Below are 20,032 nucleotides of genomic sequence, written 5' to 3' on the forward strand. Positions count from 1 at the left end.
AAAAAAGGCTTCGTACCCACCCAGTGACTGCACCATTCCCTTGTACATGACACAACATTGGCCCAAGATTCTTGAGAAGTGTTTGGGGCTGACATCAGGAAAACTTCTCATTTGATCACCCAGGATCCAGACATCACCATTTGCAACAACACAGCCATCTTGAAGCACCAGATGTCTCTGGTGTCACGTTGGAAGGACTTCACAAATGACCCCCTCTGTGGCTGGTGGCACCAAGGAGGCCCCTCGAGCACCCTCAGTGTCGGCCACCTCCAAACCAGGGCCCAGGTCCTGGCTCAACCCCAAGAGCAGTGTGAGATTCTGCCAGGTTGTCTTTTGATCTTTCCATGGAACAAGTACATTCCTGCCAAGTCACACGCCCAGACTCCCTCACCCTATCAGGACTCATTAGCGTGTCTCTGGCAGCTTCAAATTAAGCCCCCAAAATGCTTCTTGCTGTGCTGGTACAGTAGGTGGACATTGCCTCCAGTCACTGTCTGTGGGATTAGGCAACACAGCCAGGCTAAGATGCTTTCCACCTGGTTTATTTTATCCTCAGATTTAGGGAGGGAAAACAATTTTCTAAAGTTAGGTTTCGTGCTTTAGGGCTTCTTGATGCCAAGGAGAGGACGAAGTCAGTCTCACTACATCACTTCAGGCAGTGCAAAATGATTCAGAAACCATAAATTACCTCTGTACTTCCAACTCCAATGTCTTTGCTTTCAGAAGGGAAATGCTTGCATCAGAGCGGAAGACAAGCTCCATGTAGCACATTCAGCTGCAACAAGCAGAGCTACAGCATGCAACAAAGTACCTGAATATGGCACTCAGCTAGAAATATAAGAGCCTGTCCATCCTGGAAAGAGTCAGGCGGGAATTTGATGCCTGCCCTTTGTAAAGGTGTCCTTCTACACTCATCTATCTACTCTTTTGTAGAAATGAAATAGATTTTTTTTATGCTCCACAGTAACAGTGAACTCATATCTAAAGCAGGGGTTAGCAGCTCATTGAAATGTCAGATTTCCAGCGGGAACTGAAATATTTATTAGACAAGGTAACAGTGGATTATACAGGAGGGGGGGCATTGGCAGTGATCCCACCACATTCAGCAGAGCACTTCTCCCCTCTTCCTTCCCAGCCCTCTAATCGCTATTGCTGAATGCCCAGACAATTCACACACTGAGCCTGGGAAATAAGGAGCTACATTTAGATTTTGTTTTTTTAAAAGTCAAAACAGCTTTAAAGACTCCACAATATCTGAGGTACCAGAACAGCCCCTGTGACTGCCAATCTTCAAGGTGGAGAAGGAGAAGGCAGCCTGAAGGGTACTCTCCAGTGGTCACAGGGAGAAATTCTTTACAGAGAAGCCAAGAAATATTTCACAAATCAAAGTAATTAAGTTTGCATGCAACGGTTTGGATTTGTAAAACCACTTTGAAAGTAGCACATGAAACCGTTCATGATATTAAAGATGCTTAAAGAAAATCAGATTAAACAAAAGTAAACTACTGGACAAGGGAAAGAAAAATACAAACAAGGCTCACTCACCAAAGTCTGACTGCAAATCCTTTTTCAGTCCACAAAGCATGTCTGCTGTTATCTATCAAATCATTCAATTAATTGTAAGAGCCGCTCGGTTTTCTCTCCTCCCTGCCTGGCCGGAGCCCCTTGCCGGGCAGCCCGGGCCGGCTCCCAGCGCCGAGCGCGGCCGCAGCGCACACGCGGCTCCCGCACCGCCCGGCACCGAGATCAGCACCCACCGTCCGGGGCTCTCCAGCCTGCGAGGACTCAGAAATCTGGCAATCCTTTAGGAAGAAATACCTTTACGCGGCTGTTTAACGTGCGGCTCGCCAGTCCCGTGTAGAAATAGGAAAATGAAGGGAACGGGGGATTTTTTTTTTTTTATGAGGTCCTAAAAATCCGGTGCTAGTTCTCTCGGCTGCACTGTCCATCGGGCATTGCCAAGCAAAAGTTGGAAGCGCAGTGATTAACCGGAACAGCTGGTTGAAGGGGAGGCAGCCACTGAACCCTGACGCTCCGGCAGATGCAGCAAATGTCGAGCGAGCACTTCATTCCCGGCGGAATTCCACCCCGCGCCCCGCCGGCGGAGAGCGGGCATCATCCCGCGGGGATGCGCTGGCCGCTTCCTGCCCGAGCCCCTCCGAGGCTTTCACGGGCATGTCAGGCGGGGCGTGGGGGAATTAAAAAAGGCAGAGACGGAGGGGGGCGGGCAGGCGGTGCTGCGGCGGAGGCAGCGCTGCCCCCGCGCCAGAACTTGGCCGGCAGCGGAGCCGCGCAGCAGCCCCGAGTTGCAGCTGCAGTTGCAGCAGCAGCAGCAGCGGGGCTGAGCACACGAAGAGGCTGCGACTGCAGTGTTGCCTGACACACTTTCCTCTCCCCCACCCCCTCTTGGCAAGTGCTTGCAGAGCCTCCAGCACCTTTCAAGGCAATGTCAAGCTGCTGTCAAAGCATTACAGTCCCTCCCAAACACACACACACACGGGGCTCGTAAGGGAATATGAGGCTGCAGCCTTGTGTCCTCCCTACATCGCTTGCTGAGAACTCGGTTTAACCCTTCCTTAGGAAGGGCAGAGGAATCAGCATGGGCAGAAGTCATGCACGTCCTGTGTTGAGATCTTGACGAGAGGAGGCTTTGAGGGCAGTGCTGGGACCCAGCTGGTCACAGAGAGCTTGGCCCTCCAGGATGCTGCATGGCTTCCCTTGACAATGCTGGCCCTGCACTGTGGGTAGGGAAAGGGCACTGGCCCTGGAAGAAATGGTTGCAGCAAACCAGTGTCTTCTTCCTTTACTATTAAAATGGAAAAGTTGGCTGATTTGTGTTGAAGATCCAGAGCATGCAAGGTATGCCAATGCCCTGGCCATGGGGCTATTAGGGTGTGCACAGGGTCAGATCCTGCCTCCAGCACTGTGCAGGTTCCCTTCTCAGCCAAGCTGTGAGAGGCAAACTGTGCTAACCAGCTCATGGCAGCATTCTCCATAGTCACCCTATTGCCTTGAGAACTACTGTCATCTATAACAGCAAGATTATGCCCACAAACAGTGAAAAGAGATCAAGACGAGCACGGACTAAGGCACAAAAGGCATCTACATTTTTGTATGAGGGTCCAGTCGTGGTTGAGACTGCTACTAAATTTGTCTGAAAGCAGCCAAGAGGTCACAGATTTAGAAGGAAGCTCATGGAAAGGCAGCAAGGTTAAGCCTTGTTTCCTTAGGAAAGAAATCAGGATAAATCAAGAGGAACTAAACACATCTGAATGCACCAGCAGGAAATTTTTACAGACCTGGGGGCCCTAACTCTGTGTGGAGGAGGATAACTGGGTTTCAGCCTAATGCCAGAGCTCTTGTTCAGATTGAAATGCAGCAGCATCTCTATTGTGGTTCAAATTCAGCTGTTTCATGAGAGGATAACTTCTACAAAAGCAATAAAATCACTAAGTAATAAAAAAACTACTTACAAAAGAGATATTTTGGTCCATAATTTGTTTAAAAGAAGTTATTCAGTCTGACAATAGACTTAATTAGTAATTGAGGCAAAATTTATAATTAGAAATCTTTTCACACAGCTATTAATGCTTTTGCTGCAGAGAAATTTCATCTTAAAGGAAAAAACATTACCAGTTGCACCACAAATACAAGAAGCTGCTAATTTGAGAATAGCCAATTGCTTTGGATTCCATGAAATGGATGTCTCCAAAATGGTGTTTTAAAGAAAAATTTAAAATAATTGTGCAATTAGACCACCATAAAATTCTTCCCAGGTTATCTTCTGCATGAAAAAAGTGTGTGAGAACACAGCTCTAACATCCAGTTGAAGCTGTTTGTTTTTGTGGATGAGAACTGGCTGGAGCTGCCCCATTCCTCTGATGTTGGTGGAGAAGGAAGAGGCATTTGGGCATTTCAAGCCCAGAATTGCTGGTGGCATTTGTTGAGCTGCTTGGCAAGACACCAGAGCACCAGGAGCCTGGAGAGGACAGAGATGTTTACTCTATGGTTTCTGGCCAAAATCCACAAGCACAACACTTTCTTCATGTTTCAGGTGGCACTGTATTAAAACCAGTTGAACAGCTTGAGTTTCTAACGGGGAAGGGAAAGGATACACCCCACACCCCAACAAAACAAGGCAGACCAAAAACATATGGCATCAAAGTGTGTAGGTGTCATAAAAGAGCATGAGGCATCAACCTAAGCTATGGTGACAAACTCAAGGAACAATATGTAGAGTTTGGATGTTTCAGGAACAGTCTGTGCATTGTCCGGTACCTTCTTGACATAAACTTTGTGTGCTCAGAATTAGCAACTTTCAAAAAATTCTCTGGCAACATCAACTACACACAATCCTCACCTACAAATGTATGGTTTTTAAAATAAGTTAATTCTGTGGAGGTGGAATGTTAAAAAAGTCTTTTCAAAGGAAAAAAAAAGAAAACAAAAAAAAAAATCAGTTCTGTTTTTTTGGCATATTCTGATCTCTTATTACCATTCCAGGAGGAAAGAGGGTTTAGGAAATGCTTTCTTGCACCTCCACTTCAGTATAAAATGCTCAAGGAAAAAGACAGCACAGGCTGAGGACAGTCCGTGGCTAGAGAGCTCTGGGTGGTCCCTATTGGAAACGTTCATCCATGCAGGCTCATGGGTATCTCTGATCCATACAACAGAAGTGGTGATGCCAGTGAATAAGTATCCACTCTGCAGAAATTGGCATTTACTTTTCTCAGGAACAGGCTGCTCTTCGAGTAAAGTTCATTTGTTGTAAGTAAGGAGTATCTACCCTTACATGCACAGACATGTCCTAGTGCTTGGTTGTGCATTTCTTGTACCCACCACATCCTGTCCTGCTTGTGAACCTCATACATATTTCCCCAGAGCTGCCTTACAAATCCTCCCAGGACCTCAGTGGGAGCGATGCTGCAAACCTTACATGGCCTAAATTGGTTGGGATGACATTTACAGAATACACTTTTATCCAAACAAGACAGGGAGGACAGCAGAGGGAAGATCACAGCCTATTCAGAATATCCATTATTTAGTCCAGTGTTTGATGGGTGTTTGTAACCATTACTTATTTAACCACATCCAAAAGGATCGTTGTCAGAAGCCACAGGACTGTGGAACACTCACACAAGATCCTGATATGAACCATTTAGCACTGAACATGCTCTGAACTGTGGAGAACAAGGAGAGAATCTTACATCACTCCACATTAGGAAGTCTCAGGAGACTCTCTGAAGACAGCTGAATGAACATAATGAACAGTGAGGCACAAGAAGATGATGAGGAAAAACCCCCAACCAGATGCACTTAGCGCAGAGGAACACCGGCGTTCCAACCGCATATAAAATGATATTAATAGCAACAGAAATTGCTTTGGGTGAGGGAAGGTTCAGAAGAGACTGACACAGATGCTTTCTACTTTTTTTTTTAGTTCAGATGTTAAATTAAGATTTTCTGTTGCCATCTCCTTCTTTTCATCCTACTTCTTCCATTTAACAATACGCCTGCACATCAGGGACCCCTGGGACTGGGGACTCATCTTCCTGCTCATCCACCCTCTCAAGGCTTGTTTCTGGCACAGCAGACCCAGTGCTTCCAGTTGTCTTACTGGAAAAGACAGTTTTTACTGGGAATTCTAAGTATTTCTGCTCAAAATCAAGAAGTTTGGAGAGCCTATACCCTTCTTTGATTGATTTTTGGTTCCAACAGACAGGGAGGAGGAGGAGGGACAAAAGGAAGACCCATCACTCTCTTAGTGGAAGAGGCTTCACAGCTGATTACTCAGCTACCCACTGGCTGCACATTTGCTCCATTTCATCTGCTCCAATTTTACATAGTTGTGCTTATTTAGAAACCCCAGACAACTGCATATCAGCCTCAGGCCTCAGCTCTGGTCTAAGCAGATGCCCTGATTTTTACATACAACCCCAAAATGCAATGCACTGTTTCATCAATATATTTTTATGGCAAATGGAGAAGGGACTCGAAAAGAAAAAATCTTTAAGGGTATTTAAACAGCTTAATAATGGAGCCAGAGGAAGAAGTCCTTGATAGTTCTTCTCTTCAAGTGCAAATTCCACCAGCCAGTCCTAAACATTAATTTATTACGGGTAATGAACACTGAAAGATAAATTGACCCATCCAGTAAGCAATTAGAAGCCATGCTGCACGCACACACGCAGAGCACTGAGACAGAGTACCTCCTTTACAGAGCAAAGGGACTTCCCAGATCCCATCCATTCCCTCCACCATCAGAGCACAATGAAATGGCTCCAGCACATTTTTATGGGTAATCAGAGTAGGACACACTAGGGTTGGAGACCCCAGTGCTGATAAGAGAAACAGTGGAAGACAAATAGGCTGCAGGAAAGTACAAGGTCCTCTATTCCCCAGCCAGCTCTAATGACACAAAAGAGCTCGTTCAGGGACCTTGTTAGCAAAGGTCATCCCAACAAAAGTGAATCCTGGCTTTACAATGATTTTTTAAGCCAAATGGAGATGAGCTTGACAAGACACAACAATAAGAAATGCAGCAGGAGGTTAAAGATACAACAACAACCAGCAGCCATGCCAGGGCAAGGTTGGAGTTTATGACCTGGTCCAAAAGGAGCTCTGGAAGTTGCATGCACAGCATCTGAAAGCAGATTCAACACTTTCAGGTAGACAGAGCATATTTCTCCCATTTATCTCTACTTCTGTGGCTTTATGTATAGAACAAGTACTTCTTCTAGGCAAAATACACAACCCTCCCTCTCCTTCAGAGATTCTCCTAATTGATTTTACTTTTTAGCCCCCTCAAATCTTTCATGGCAATATAGCTGGCCGGTATCCCACAGCCTTATGACATGAGTGTACTCTTCAAGCATGTGTGTGTTTGGAGGAACCATGCAGACACAGAAAGAAAGAGCAGCACCATACCACTAGAGGAAACAAAATGCCTACTTCCCAGCTTTTAGTGATCCGTGCACTGGAATGACAGAAATTTGTTGACAGGAAAATTTTTAAAAAAGAAAAAGAAAAAAAAAGAAGGGTAAGTAAGCATCTAAACTTTTCAGTGATGGGACTGATTTCCAGTTTTAAGGTCATTAAACCATTCCAATCCACAGCGAGTGTATGGCAGCTGCACTAGGCACTTCAATATCTGCACCAGTGGCTGCCTAGAAAGGGCCTGTTGGTGATCTCTCCTTCAGCAAAAATGCTGTTTCTTCTTTATATTTTATTCATATCACCAAGAATGAAAAGAGTGATGGGTCTTTTAGCAGCTGGCCTGCATCTACCTTCCTTCCACACTATGGGTGAGCAATTTAGGTGAAACAAGCTCCAACACAATCAAAGTACAGATGAGAGAAAACATATTCTGCTACAGACCTTTGGATATAGAGAGAAAATGGGAAACAGGCACTGCAGCCCTGAAAGAATAGGACACAAACTCAGAGCTCAATCAGCCCAAAGGATGGCAGGGAGCAGAGGTGTGAGCATGTAGATGGGGATGCAAAGCACACCAGCATCCCTAAACCCCTTACTATGTTACATGCTACAAGAGCTCAGGCCTTTGCAGTAGTAGGGACTGAAGACTTCCTCCTCTTGATCTAAAAGGATGCAGTGCTTAAGCCCAAACAGAGGACCCTTCCAGTAGCAGGGATGTGGCCATGCCATAGACATGAGAAAAAGACAGAGAAAAAGACAGAGAAAGAGGCAATGCTACAACCTGTAGGAGGTCTTAGTCAGCATCTAACTCTACTCCTGCCTGTGGGAAGAAAAACCTCTGCATCTTCCCCTTAAAGGATTCATTTTGGCACTGGTCTCTGCAGAGGCAATGCTGCCAATACAGATGGAAAAATAAGCAAGTGGGTCATCAGTCTTACCCGTTGTCACACAGTTTCTTTTCAATGAGTAGCAGTGTAACAATGCATTAACAATAAATGAAATGCCATGTTAACACTAATTTGCATAGTACAGAGCCACATTGCTCTGCTGCCTCTATTCTCTTTCCTAACTCTCCTGACCTGCATATGAAACAAGATGAAATTTAATTGCTGGGGCATTCAGTAGAATCACTGAATTCCTGCTTAATGAGCCTTCATTTGTACTCTGTTGCATCAGACACCTTCTCTCCAAGGTGCTGTATTAACTAGCTCAGATATGAAATATTTTCCAAGGCACATTTTCATATGTGTTTCAACAAAGAAATAGCAGGAAAAGCGCTGACTGCAAAAGACAATATTAGTATCAGCAGCATGATAAGGCCAGTGAAATCCCAAGAGCACCAAGATGTATTCCTCCACCAAAAAAATGCTTTAATGGCTTTTATATATGCTCTAGCATGCTACTATGCAGCATCTATGCTGTGCAACTCTTCTAGAAGAGACAAGGCAAAACTAGGTGGGACCTGGCCAAGGTCTATATGGGAGACAGCCAAGAGCTAGAAGCAATACCAATAATTTTGGTGACTCAGAAAAAGCACAGCCCACGTTGCACCCCGGAGTCAGAGCTCTGGATGGTTTTGCATTCAGATATCTCAGTGAGCTCACCTCATTCAGAAGTCCTTGGCAGAGGAGGTGCCCCATGTGAGGCACCTCAGGCTGCATGGCCAGGCTGCTCCCTGAAAGGCCAGCCTTCCTCCTCGGCTTTTGCTCAGCCATAGCACAGCCACTTCCAGCAGCACACAGCAGTGCTTCAGAGTCACGTGTGGGGACCAAAGCCACCAAAGCAGGTGACATTACCTCGTGGTAGCATGAGCTACAAGGCAGCACAGAAGGGGTGCCCAGCTGAGCGGGCACACAGCGCCGGACAAGGCCGCGGGCCTGAGTCAGCTGCAGCCCCTGGCAGTGCCCACGGCGTGTCAGGAGCAGTGCCCACACTGGGCAGCGGCACAGCCCATGCCGGGCAGCAGCAATGCCCCCCACAACTCCACGGTGGCAGCAGGAGTCTGGAGAGACTGATCGCAGAAAGCAGACAGCCATGACCCCAAAGGCACTGCCAGGCCACGGGCAGCAGCTCCCCAGCGCGGGGTGGAACCAGGTCAGGCTGCCCCGCTGCCTCAGGAGGGCTCCTGGCTCTCCCCAGCCGCCCGGGGGATGCGGCACTCAGAGGTGCTGGAGCTCGCTCAGAGGTGATGGAGCTCGCTCAGGGGTGCTGGAGCTCGCTCAGAGGCGATGGAGCTCGCTCAGGGGTGATGGAGCTCGCTCAGGGGTGATGGAGCTCACTAGAGGTGATGGAGCTCACTCAGAGGCAATGGAGCTCACTCGGGGGCACGATGAAGCTCGCTTAGGGGTGCTGGAGCTCACCCAGGGGCACTGGAGCTCACCCAGGGTTGCTGGAGCTCACCCAGGGGCGCTGGAGCTCGCAGCCGCCCTCGGACCGAGCTGGTGCAGCCGCATGGGCCAGGCGAGGTTTCCCCAGCTGCCGCTCCAGCTTGTCAAGTTTTACCTCCCAAGCTGGGGCAAGGCAGAGCCACACACAGCTCAGGGTAACCCCCAAGAGCCGAAACGGTGATTTATGAAGTATTTTGGCTTCAGAACATGCTGAGCTCCCTGAGGGACTGCAAATTGCTTGTTAGCGCAGGTTTGCAGGATGGGAGCAGCCTCCCTGCTCCCACCCAGTCTCCCCGGGAGCAGTTCCAGCACGCTCCCAGCAGCCTGTAAAGGTTTATCCTTTCACTCTGTGTTCCACCTATAAAACACTGCTTAGGATCATCCCCAGCATGGGTGCGGGCAACACCAGCGGATCCATGACAGCTGCAGAGGGCCAAGGGACCAACCACAAAGTCAGCTTCCCATTTGCGTTGTAAGGGGAGAGAGTGGGGATCAGGGTATGGTGTGAGGCACTACTAATTATCCCAGGGTAGCTAATTATAAAGGACGCAAATTGGCAGAAATAAAGCCACATGGTCAATAATAGTATTTTTTTAAAGCTGGAAATTTTAGCCCATTATCTTTCCAGCTGAAAAGCTTTAATTGAAAATGGCTAATCTTCCAGTGGGTTCAGGAAGGGTTTACAAGCTAATTGCTCTCTTTTCTTTAGGATTAACACTTTGTTCTGTGAATAGGGGTGGAGGGCAGCAGATGTGCAGCCTTTACTCTCTTTAATCCAAATACCCCACTGCCACAGATGCTCCCAATGCTGTGTGGTGGCATAATGGAACCTCTTCCGTGCACATAAAGTGCTTGTTCTGAAATGAAATTACAGCTATCTATTAGGAAGGGAACAATAAATTTCCTTCACCACACATCCCCATCACGAAAGACACAGCATTGGGCTGTAAAAATCCCTGATGGAAGTAAATCTTGCAGGAGAGTGAGCAGCTAACAGATTAATTTACCATGTTCCTTTTGTAACTGGTAGTCAGTGTCATCTGGACACAGGCAGAAAAGTCATTATGCCACAAAAGTCAGAACATGATCCCACAAACCTCAAGGTGGCTGGGACCTGGCTGCTAAGCTCTAGGCTAGGAGAAGATTTAAAGGAGCCAGCTGGGAGAACAACTGCCTTCCATTTTAAAAGGGAGAAATTAATTCTGCTAACCACAGTGACAGCTACGACCTATTGCTCTCAGAGGCTGCCCATAAAGCTAGCTGGGAATCTTGACTACCTAGACTAGATGGGATTTGTATTACATGAGAAAAAGGGGCTGGCTTGATCCTGTGAACTCTCTGGGAGAAATGTACTTAAAGGAGAGAAGGATCCCTAAGAAGGTAGAGTGAAGCCTATTTCTCAGAAAAAGGGGAGGGGGAGAAAAGGTACATTCAAAGACATCCTAAATGAACAAAATGAGGCTGTGGCCATTCAGCTCTTGCTGCTGCAGGGCAAGGAAGACCAAGTCCTTCTTCACCTGAAATCTGCGCTCCTGCTGCTCAGAAAACCAGTGTCTGGCACCTCCTTGCAGGATCCTGATTACCAGTCCCAAAGGGTAACACCTGTTAGCAAAGCAACTTTTCCTATTCCCATGATCAGATCAGGGAAGGCCACACCATTAGGAGTAACAGTGCCAGCCCACCCTGCCCAGACTGGAGATCACAAAAGCAGCAGAGCACTTGGGCCCAGAAGGTAAGGGGAGAAGGAGGAAGCATTTAATGTTGGAATCAACAAGTCAAGCTAATGTTTTGTGTCATAATGTCTCAGCAGTGCTGTTCAGGAAGGCTGAAGGGATCCAGCCCCATCTGTATGAGCTGTCTGACAGCATCACCAGGGCTTCCCCTTGAATGGCCAAGGAGAAAGACATGTTTGCCTAGAGAACAGGTCATCTCAAGTCCCTTGAATCAATTTCCTAACTTGAGCAATCTGTAAACTAGAGAGAAGATTCATCTCTTTTGACAGAACAGCAAATACAGCTCAGTAACTGCTTCCCCTATTCCTCCTCTCCCTAAAACCTAGAATTTTCTGCTGAATCACTATCAGAAAGAACATACTCAAACCCAGGAAGGAAGCAGCGCAAACACTACCCATACAAGAGTGTCTCAGTCAAACCCATTGGAAGCAGAAGACACAAGAGTCTAGGGAATGGGTACCATACTCAGAAATTTCAAAAGCTCAGCTAGTTTTTAAAAACTGAATTTGTGTGAAGTACAGCTCAATACTGCCTTTTCAAAGCCTTCCTGGAACAGTCACGATGTTGCTATCCTAATTCAAGCCTTTCATTAGCTGGTGAATTGGAATATTTAGTGTTCAAATGAAGATGAATTGTTGCCAGTCACAGCATAATCCTGCATTCAGCAGTGATTTCGATCTTGCAAAGTATTTCCTCAACTAAGGGAGAAAATCCTCAGAGCAAGCAGATGACAGACACACGTATCATGAGCATATAACCATATTAAAATCTAGATGGATGCTGAGATACTAGAGGCATGGGTTAGAAGGGGGTATTTTCAAAACTCTTTTAACCCAGTGACCCAGTTTATGGGAAAGATGCTTTATCATTTGTACCTTTAGATTACACATGAGAAGTGGCAGCAAGTGCACATTCTCTGCTACCCCAGCAGCTGTTCACATGCTGAAATGTGATAGCTACTTGTGCAAGAAGGCATTAAAAGTTAGAGATTTGTTCATTATTGCTTTCCTGGGTGTTGTTTCTGGTACTCAGAGGCACAAAAATCCTGCAGAAGCTGACTCTCTAGAGCTAGACCTCCTACTCCAAGAGTGCATTTCTGTGCAAGAGCCACTGGGAGCAATACTGAAAACCTTATTACTCCACAAAGATAAACACACAGAATCCAAGCCAGAATCAACACTGGATAAATTATGACCAAGAAAACCAAGTTTTAAAGCTGAATATTTAGCAAACAGATGCTTTGACTGTCTTCTTCTTTTCAAAGGAAAACAAAAAAGCACAGAGAAAATTATTTTCTGAAACCTGTAAGAAGCACTGTGAAGACCTAGTTTTGTAGTTTTGTGATCACCCACTTTCACATTATCTGACATCCCTGACATGCAGTTCCAGACCTACTGCAGAACTGAACTAGCATTACAGAAGAGCTTCTTTTTTGGTAAAAGAAATATTCTGTCCAATTATTTACAGAGTGATCACTTAAGAATATTTATTCTCCAAAATATACTGTACTATAAACCCCATTTACTCAACTATTAATTCATTTCTGAGAAGCAGCACAAGGCTTAGTAGGATGTGGAGATTTGAGTGAAAATTATGGGATTGCTTTCTTTATAGCTGAGAATTGATGCACATATGTCAGGGGACAGACAACAGGATCAAACAGGTCTTGATCAAAACAATCAGACAGAGCAGTGAAGCCTACAGAGGCTCTGAACCAACAAGGAACACCTGAGAGGCAGGTCACAATGGGGACATTAAAGCCTCCTTGCAAGATTTCAGGTGCACCCCTGCAGTAACCACACACTCCTGGAGACCACTGCATGTAGATGGTGCCCAGGCATGGCTGACTAACAATTACTTACATTTCATGTGGTGTTCCAAAGTAATTAAAAACTGTATTCCTTTAGAAATAGCATTGCCTCAAACCCATCAGGATGTTTTTTGGGCAGTAGTCGCACCATTACAAAGGGTATTTGTGATCTGAATTGCAGCTACATTAAATACATTATTAAATATACAAAGCATCGTGCAGCTGTAGTTATCCCCAGAATGACTCACTCCTGGTGTACAGTGATTTAGCCAGAGGAGAAGGGTATTGGAGGAGGAATGTGCAAATGTTCTTCACAGGTCATTACTGTAGCTGCCACATCAATCCTCTCTCCAAGCCACTCTCTCCTTTCCCTTCTTCATGGAGTCACTTGGGTTAGAAGGAACCTCTCTGGAAGCACTGCCATGAAGGAACTCCACAAATAAAAACACTCTCCTTTCTTGGGAAGCTTCCAACACCATAAATGTTTACCCTGGGACCAGATGGGTGAGGGAAGGTGGGTGTACCTGCTCTCCCCTGTGGAAAGGGACATTGGCAGCCATTCCAGCAGCACCCACACCTGCTGATCCTGCCCAGGGCTGGGAGCCGTGGCCTCGTGGCCGGGATTCTCCTCTCTGCAGAGAGCAGCCCAAGTGCACCAGCCTCCCTCCCTCCCTCTAAGAAGGAATTTGGCAGGATTTGACGGTCGAGCATAATTCCAGATGAAACATGCCAGATTGAAGGATTTCTGCATAATTAGGGATATAATACTGGATTTAAGAATCTCCCAAATACCCACAGTTAACAGAGGGCAGCGTGCTCAGCGGAAACCCATCTCCTGTCACCAGGGAATAAAGCTGGCACTAAGTGGATGCAGATCTTCACTTTCTTTAATACCTCAGCAGCCAAAAAAAGTCCTTTCCAGAATGGGCCTAAGCCCTCAGGAAATCTCCAGGACTGGATGCCCCCAGCTTAGAGGCATCCAGTGTTCCCAAAACAGCAAAGTGGCTGTGCTGGCACCCAGGCTTTGGGAAAGTTTCTATAGCAACAGGACACAAAGAAAATTTAGGTGTTTACATGGTGCAGCTGATTTACGCCATCACAGCTGTGTTTAAGTCATTGAGGCTGAGGAAAAAGCCTGAAAAAGTAAGATGTAATTCCCCAACAGAGAAATTTTTACCTTTGTTTCATCCCCCTGACAGTTTTTAAGTCTCAGATCTTGTGTAGATGGGTCACTTTTCTGTTACCTCTTCCAAGGCCCATCCCTGGGCAGATGCTTTCTCTATACTCCAGCTGTTGAAAGGCCATAGAATCCCAAATTTTCCAGCTTTCAGAAAGACCTAGTCCAGACAGCACTGCAAGATACACTCTTCTCAAAGCAGCAGGTGCAAATATATTGGTTGGTTGCTGGGCAGTGTCATTTCATTTGGAGAAGAACAGGACAGCTATACATGCACATTTTCTAAGTACACATCCAGATTTTCTGCAAATCTGCCAGGCAGCATTAGACAGCACCATCATCAGCTCTTCCTCTGTGGGCCACTGTGGTACATGGGGAGCTGCAGGGTGGGCAAACCTCTGCACTGAGGCCAGGAACACATTGAACAGCAGCTCTGTGCCATGAGGTCACAGATTTAAGGCTGGTGGGGACCTTCCTGTGTGTTTTCTCACCAGCCCACAGAGACGTCTCTGCGATGAGCTCATCCTCACACCGCTGCAGAGGACACAGCTGCCGTGCCTAGCAGAAACCCCAGGACAGAAGTGTCACCTCAACAGGCTGATCTCAATGCTCAGAATAAATGCAAAACCTTCCTGCTACTCCAGTCCCACACTGCAGCAGCCACTCCTCAGCATGTTATTGCTCCCTCTGCCCCTGGATTGCAGCCTCTGCTTTTCCAGAGGGAGGAGTGCACAGGAGTGTGCTGCCCTCCCACAATATACCACCACTATGGAAACCCTGTCTGGGGTGAAATCTGAGGCTCTGCCATCACTGATGTTTGCAGCCCTGCAGGTTTCTGCCCCAGCACATTGCCTGTCCCCTGTCCTCAAGCACTGGGGTGACAGAGCAGATTTATGGTCTCAGAAATGTGATGCTCCTCTGTGTCACAGGATGGAGAAAATGGCAGCTGCAAAGTTCAGTGTGCTATTAGGATAGCTATGGCTTTTCCCAAGACAATATTGCTGCCCAGCTGCTGTCACAGCTTCTCTCCCTATGCTTTTACCTTCCTTGGACTTCTACAAGTTAGGAGTTTCACTCCAGTTTTGAACTAGCAAAAGTTTCAAAGCAATTGAGAGTGACCATTCAGTGTTTTCTCTCACCTTTCTTACAGGTGAAGAGCTCCTGAAGGACAGTGCCACAAAACCTTCTTCCCACTGCAATCTCACACCCTCTCCCTGAAAACACTTGCTGGAAGGCAGTTAAAACTTAAAAAAAAATTAAAAGATGAAAAGGACAGGCAAGGAAGGGGAAGCATGGGGATTGAGCAGACAGCAGATTAATAGCCTGGCATTTATGGCATTTTAATAGTAGAGCTGTCACAATAGGAGAGATTTACTAATTGCAGAGTCATTTGCCATGGATTCCCATCAAGCTGCCATTTAAATCGCTGTGCAGTTTTTAAGATGGTTTTTGAAACTGAGGAAGAGGGGAGAAGAGACAACATCCACAGTTTTTGTGAAGCTAAATTTAGGGAAGTATTGTGTTTTCACAGAGATGACCAAGTCAATAAGGAAGCGAGAAAGGAGCCAGCAGTGCTATGAGCCCCAAGGAGCTGGGGAGGAAGGGGGCAGGTATTTGTTCTGAGCCCTGCCATGCAATAACAGGTCTTACATCTGGGGACAGGGCTCTGACCTCAAACTAAGCCCTGGAGAGTTTTACATAGGTTTAACCAGTGACCTACTAATACCTCCAACATCTTCCCAGCTATAACTCCAACATGTCTTTTTTCAGAATTAGTCAGCACTGGCTTTACGGACAAAAGAAGAGTAGTAATCTCTTGGGTCTGTCAGCAGGGAGGATCAAGTTGGTCCTTCTCCTACTGACTTCAAAGTGAGCAGTAAGCTCCTAATTCGTACGTTCTCATCACACAGAGCCTCAACCTGAGGCATGCACAGCTATTTTTGTCAGGGCAACCTGGTGACAGCATGCTGCAGTGCTCCACATGCCACCTCCACAACTTGGCTCTTCTCCATCAGGTCTCTGAGGCCACCAGTGCCAGGCCAGGGAGTGATTCACAGAGCTGTGAGTCCCACTAGACTCACAACAGCAGGTTTGTAGGAAAAGTAATTAAACAGGTTGAGAATTTTTTCCAGTTGTTACCTGGTGAAAATACCTCATTCCAGTCAAACCTGATGTTCCTCAGCCTTGACCAGGAAGTTTCCAGCACAGCCTGGAGAGAATTAAAACCAACCCAAGTGCAAGCAAGAGACCTGATGAATAAGGGAACCACAGAATGGAAGTGGTTCTCAATCAGGAAAGAGAGCCTGGTGCTTTATATACTAGAAGGGCACTCTTACCTTTTGGGAAAGTAAAAACTTTCTCCGCACCATCAGGAGCAGTTCTGCATCCAGCAGTCCTTTGCCCCACACTCCCATCCTCCCCAGCATCACTCTCTGGACTCATTTCCCCCAGAATAAAAGGTGGCAGCTGCCCTCTGCACCTTAGTCCTTTCACCAGCAGAGGCACAGGACATTACCACATCACCAAGATGCCAAGAAAACTTCAGGCCACTCAGGTAGGGTCCACTTGGAGCCACAGGAAAGGTGGGGGAAAAGCTTTTTGGGGGCCCAGGGCAGTGATGCCACCCCATCTCAACCAGCAGCACAAGGGAGGCCATGCCTTCTCTGTCATACATGTTCTCCATAGCTCAGCTGAGACACTACAAAAAAAGGCTGTTTCATTCCTCTTTCCTTTAGGAAAATAGAGCACTTTTAGAAGTTCAGCCAGGACTTTGCAGATCATCAACAATTAGCAGCCTACAAGGGTGCATGGTTGAGGCTTCTGTGGCATTTCAATTCTTCTGTCCTTTAATAACCACCCATGACTCAGGCTTTCCTCCCACATGCTGTGGCCCAGCACTCCTGATCTTCTTCATCCATTTGGATCCACTGGTACAGAAGATAAAAATGTGTTAAACAAGACTGCTTTGCCATTGCACCTGCAACTAATCTGACACCCCAAGAGCATGATTTGATCAGGTATTACATTTTGTCCTGGTCTCCAGGCTGTTGTCCAAATACATTTGCAAAAAGGATACTGTATAAAGGCAGCATAGAGCTCTTCCTATACTTTCTCTGAGGACAGGACAAGGCAGCACCAGCCCTCATCCAGCCCCAGCATCCAACTCTCACTGCAGCTGTTTCTAAATGGTTTTGGCCTACCAGGAACACATTTAGACACATTTAGATGAGAAGTGTTACAAGGAGTTTTCTTCTCAGAGGCACAATCAATTCCCAGTTTACATTTAGCAGAGATAAGATGGCTGAAGCATAATTGATTTTATTTTATGAGATGCTATACAATGAGCATCCTTAAACAGAATTCAGTTATAATGAACATACAGTACAAGATGAGTCTTCACTGAGGCAAATGTCATTGCCTAGGGACAAGTTCAGATCTAAGTAACATCAGATTCATTACTCTGCATCTTAGATGAGGCTCTTCAGTCATGTTAAGTCAAACGTACCAACGTTTATGTTCCACATGCATTCCCTTCAAGATGAGGACAATGTTTACTACCAGCTCCCTTGCTAAATCAGTTTCCCACTGTGCCTGTTTCACTTTGGAAAGTCCTTTTCCTTCTGTGTCTTCCTGTCAACTCATCTGTGGTACTTGGGAGGTCTCTCCTCAGGCTTTGCAGTGATCCCATTGGATCAATGGGAGAAGTCAGGGCCACTTCTCTTTGTTTCTGCACAGCACCCTGAAGAGCCAGCCCAGTGCCCAGGTTTTGGGATCCCTCTCACACTGCTCCAGTTTGGAGGCCACAGCTGCCAGCCCCACCACTGGTGCCTCCTATATCACCACAGACACCCACCTGCTCTAGAGGGGAGCTTTTCTTGTTCAGGCAGGTGCACCCCATCACCCTTGGCCCCAGGATTTGGCTCTGCTCCAGGAGCTATGGGGACACATCCTCCCACCCCAAGCACTCTTTGTCTGCCCCCAGACATCACCTCTCTATGCACTACATGCCCAAGGAGTTAAGTCACCCAGCCAGCGAGCTGGAGAGAAAACACAATCAACCACTGACAGAAGCCTTTCTTTTTCCCCCTGTGAAAATGATGGGCTCAGGTAGGGACAAAAGAGGATTAAAGAAGTGTTTGAACAAAATAGGTGAGTGGTGGGGATGCAAATTAGGGAAGTCCCATTGGAAGCAACTTCCAGGACTGATGAGGCAAAAATTAAGAAGAAAATAAGAAAAATATAGAAAATTTCTACGTGAAATCACACACAAAAACTGAGAGGTTTTTGCAGTGTACTGTTTCTTTATTGTTAGTTTTAGTTTTCTGTCCCTATTCTCTCCCCAGCCCTTCTTCCAAGGCTGAGCTTCAAGCTTACTTTCCTTGTGCATGGAGCGGGGGAATGAGGGAAGCAAAAAGAGGAGGCTGCTCTGGAGTCTGTAGAGCCTAAGACGCTCCAGCAACACTCCACTGAGTTCAGCCATCACATATTAATACAAGCTGTGTCTGATCAGAAACTGAGTAATTAGAACAGCCTGGAAGGTTAATGGCATGCACCACCTACCATCACCTCATTAGAGGAGAATCTGTAATCCAGACACCACTATTGCACCTGCTTAGTGCAGACTCGCAGAGGGAGAGATGGCAGAGCTAACTCTGAACCCTGACAAAGCTGCACATGGGAGCTGCTCCCCAGTCACAGAAGAGATTGCCGGCATGGTTTGGGTGATGGCATGGCTCTGCCTTCAGTTTTACAACTCCATTTTTTCTTTCCAGGAAAGAATTGGAGGAGAGGGCCAAAAATGCCACACTATTCCCATACCCCAGGAGAAATTCCTGAGAATGTAGAGTTGTCCATTCATCATAACTTTACTGCTGGACTTCATGGCATCAATGAAACTCAGGAAACTAGAGTGAAGATTGTGTGGAGTCTTACCTAAAAATTGCACAGCTCACAGTTGTATTGATTGCCACACTTCAAATTGTTCAGTAGAGTTGTGTGATGGATTTCTATTTTGATGCAAACCAGCCTAAATAACAGCCATTAAAGATTTCCTCCTCATAACTCCTTATTCAGAACGTCAAGCACAGCACAAAGCAAAAACCCTCCCCAGTGCAGCAAGTACCTGTGCAGTAAGTACACTACAGTTCAGCTACATTTCAGAAGGATAACACTGCTTCCAAACCAGTGCCAGCCTAACTTAGTCCACTGCTGAAATGAGGAACTGAGAAACCTGTGTTTCCTTGGCAGGGAGACTAAAACAGCCAAGAGGAAAAGCTGTTGACAAGGAAATGGTTTTGGACTGCACCTTGCAGCTGGGAGAAAAGTGTGAGGAAAGCTGAAGCACAGCAATCCAGCCATGCCAGTAGTTTCTCTGCCAGGAAGCTCCAAAAATCCTCCAAGTTTAAAGAAAAATTAAAAATCCCTTGAGGAAGAGAAGTTCCCAAGCTACAGAAGGGCAAAGGCAGCATGACTCAGCCACTCATCTCCCAAGGCCAAGATGTTTCTGCTGTGCTTCAGCTGCCTTTTAGAACTTTGATCTAATTGGACTCTCAGTGTGGGAAGCAGGGACTACCTTGCACCACGGTGCTGCACAGCCCTGGGGCTCTGGCTGACCACATCTTTCTCTGTGGAAGGGTGAAAACCAGCTGAAGTGAGCAGCACTCTTCCCTTTCTCCTGGGGACAGTCTACAAATCCCCTCATCCTGAGGCTGAGGGGAGCAGACAGCTTGGGTGGCATCTCTTACCTCCACAGACCCTTCTTAAGCACTTGGGATCCTGGATGCCAATCCGTGTGACAGAGAGCTGTAGTCATGGACTGAGAGTGATGGCAGTGCAGGTGGGGAAGGATGACCTGTGGGCTTTCTTCAGATAGACAACATGCTCAGAGACATGACAGAGTCTTGGGCTATTTCAAATTTTCAGTTTCAAATTACTTCATGGCTTTGATGAACTTGCTTCAGCATCCAGGTTGTGTTTGCAGCCCAGATAT

At 46.5% G+C, this 20,032-nt stretch overlaps 1 protein-coding gene across 5 annotated transcripts in view; it reads right to left on the bottom strand.

The window, feature by feature from the left end:
* The window catches only part of GRIP2 (glutamate receptor interacting protein 2), a 247,868-nt gene that overhangs the window by 78,439 nt on the left and 149,397 nt on the right, over positions 1 to 20,032 (bottom strand). The window contains exon 1 of one of the 5 annotated variants that reach the window (XM_063164812.1): positions 1,546 to 2,190. The exons of the other annotated variants lie outside the window; for them this stretch is intronic. Within the exon in view, the coding sequence (XP_063020882.1) occupies positions 1,546 to 1,585 (40 nt within the window). The 5' untranslated portion in view covers positions 1,586 to 2,190. Of the gene's footprint in view, positions 1 to 1,545; positions 2,191 to 20,032 lie in introns of those variants that run through there. 5 annotated transcript variants of the gene reach the window in all.

Source organism: Melospiza melodia, chromosome 10 (assembly GCF_035770615.1).
Source record: "Melospiza melodia melodia isolate bMelMel2 chromosome 10, bMelMel2.pri, whole genome shotgun sequence".
NCBI classification, from domain to species: domain Eukaryota; kingdom Metazoa; phylum Chordata; class Aves; order Passeriformes; family Passerellidae; genus Melospiza; species Melospiza melodia.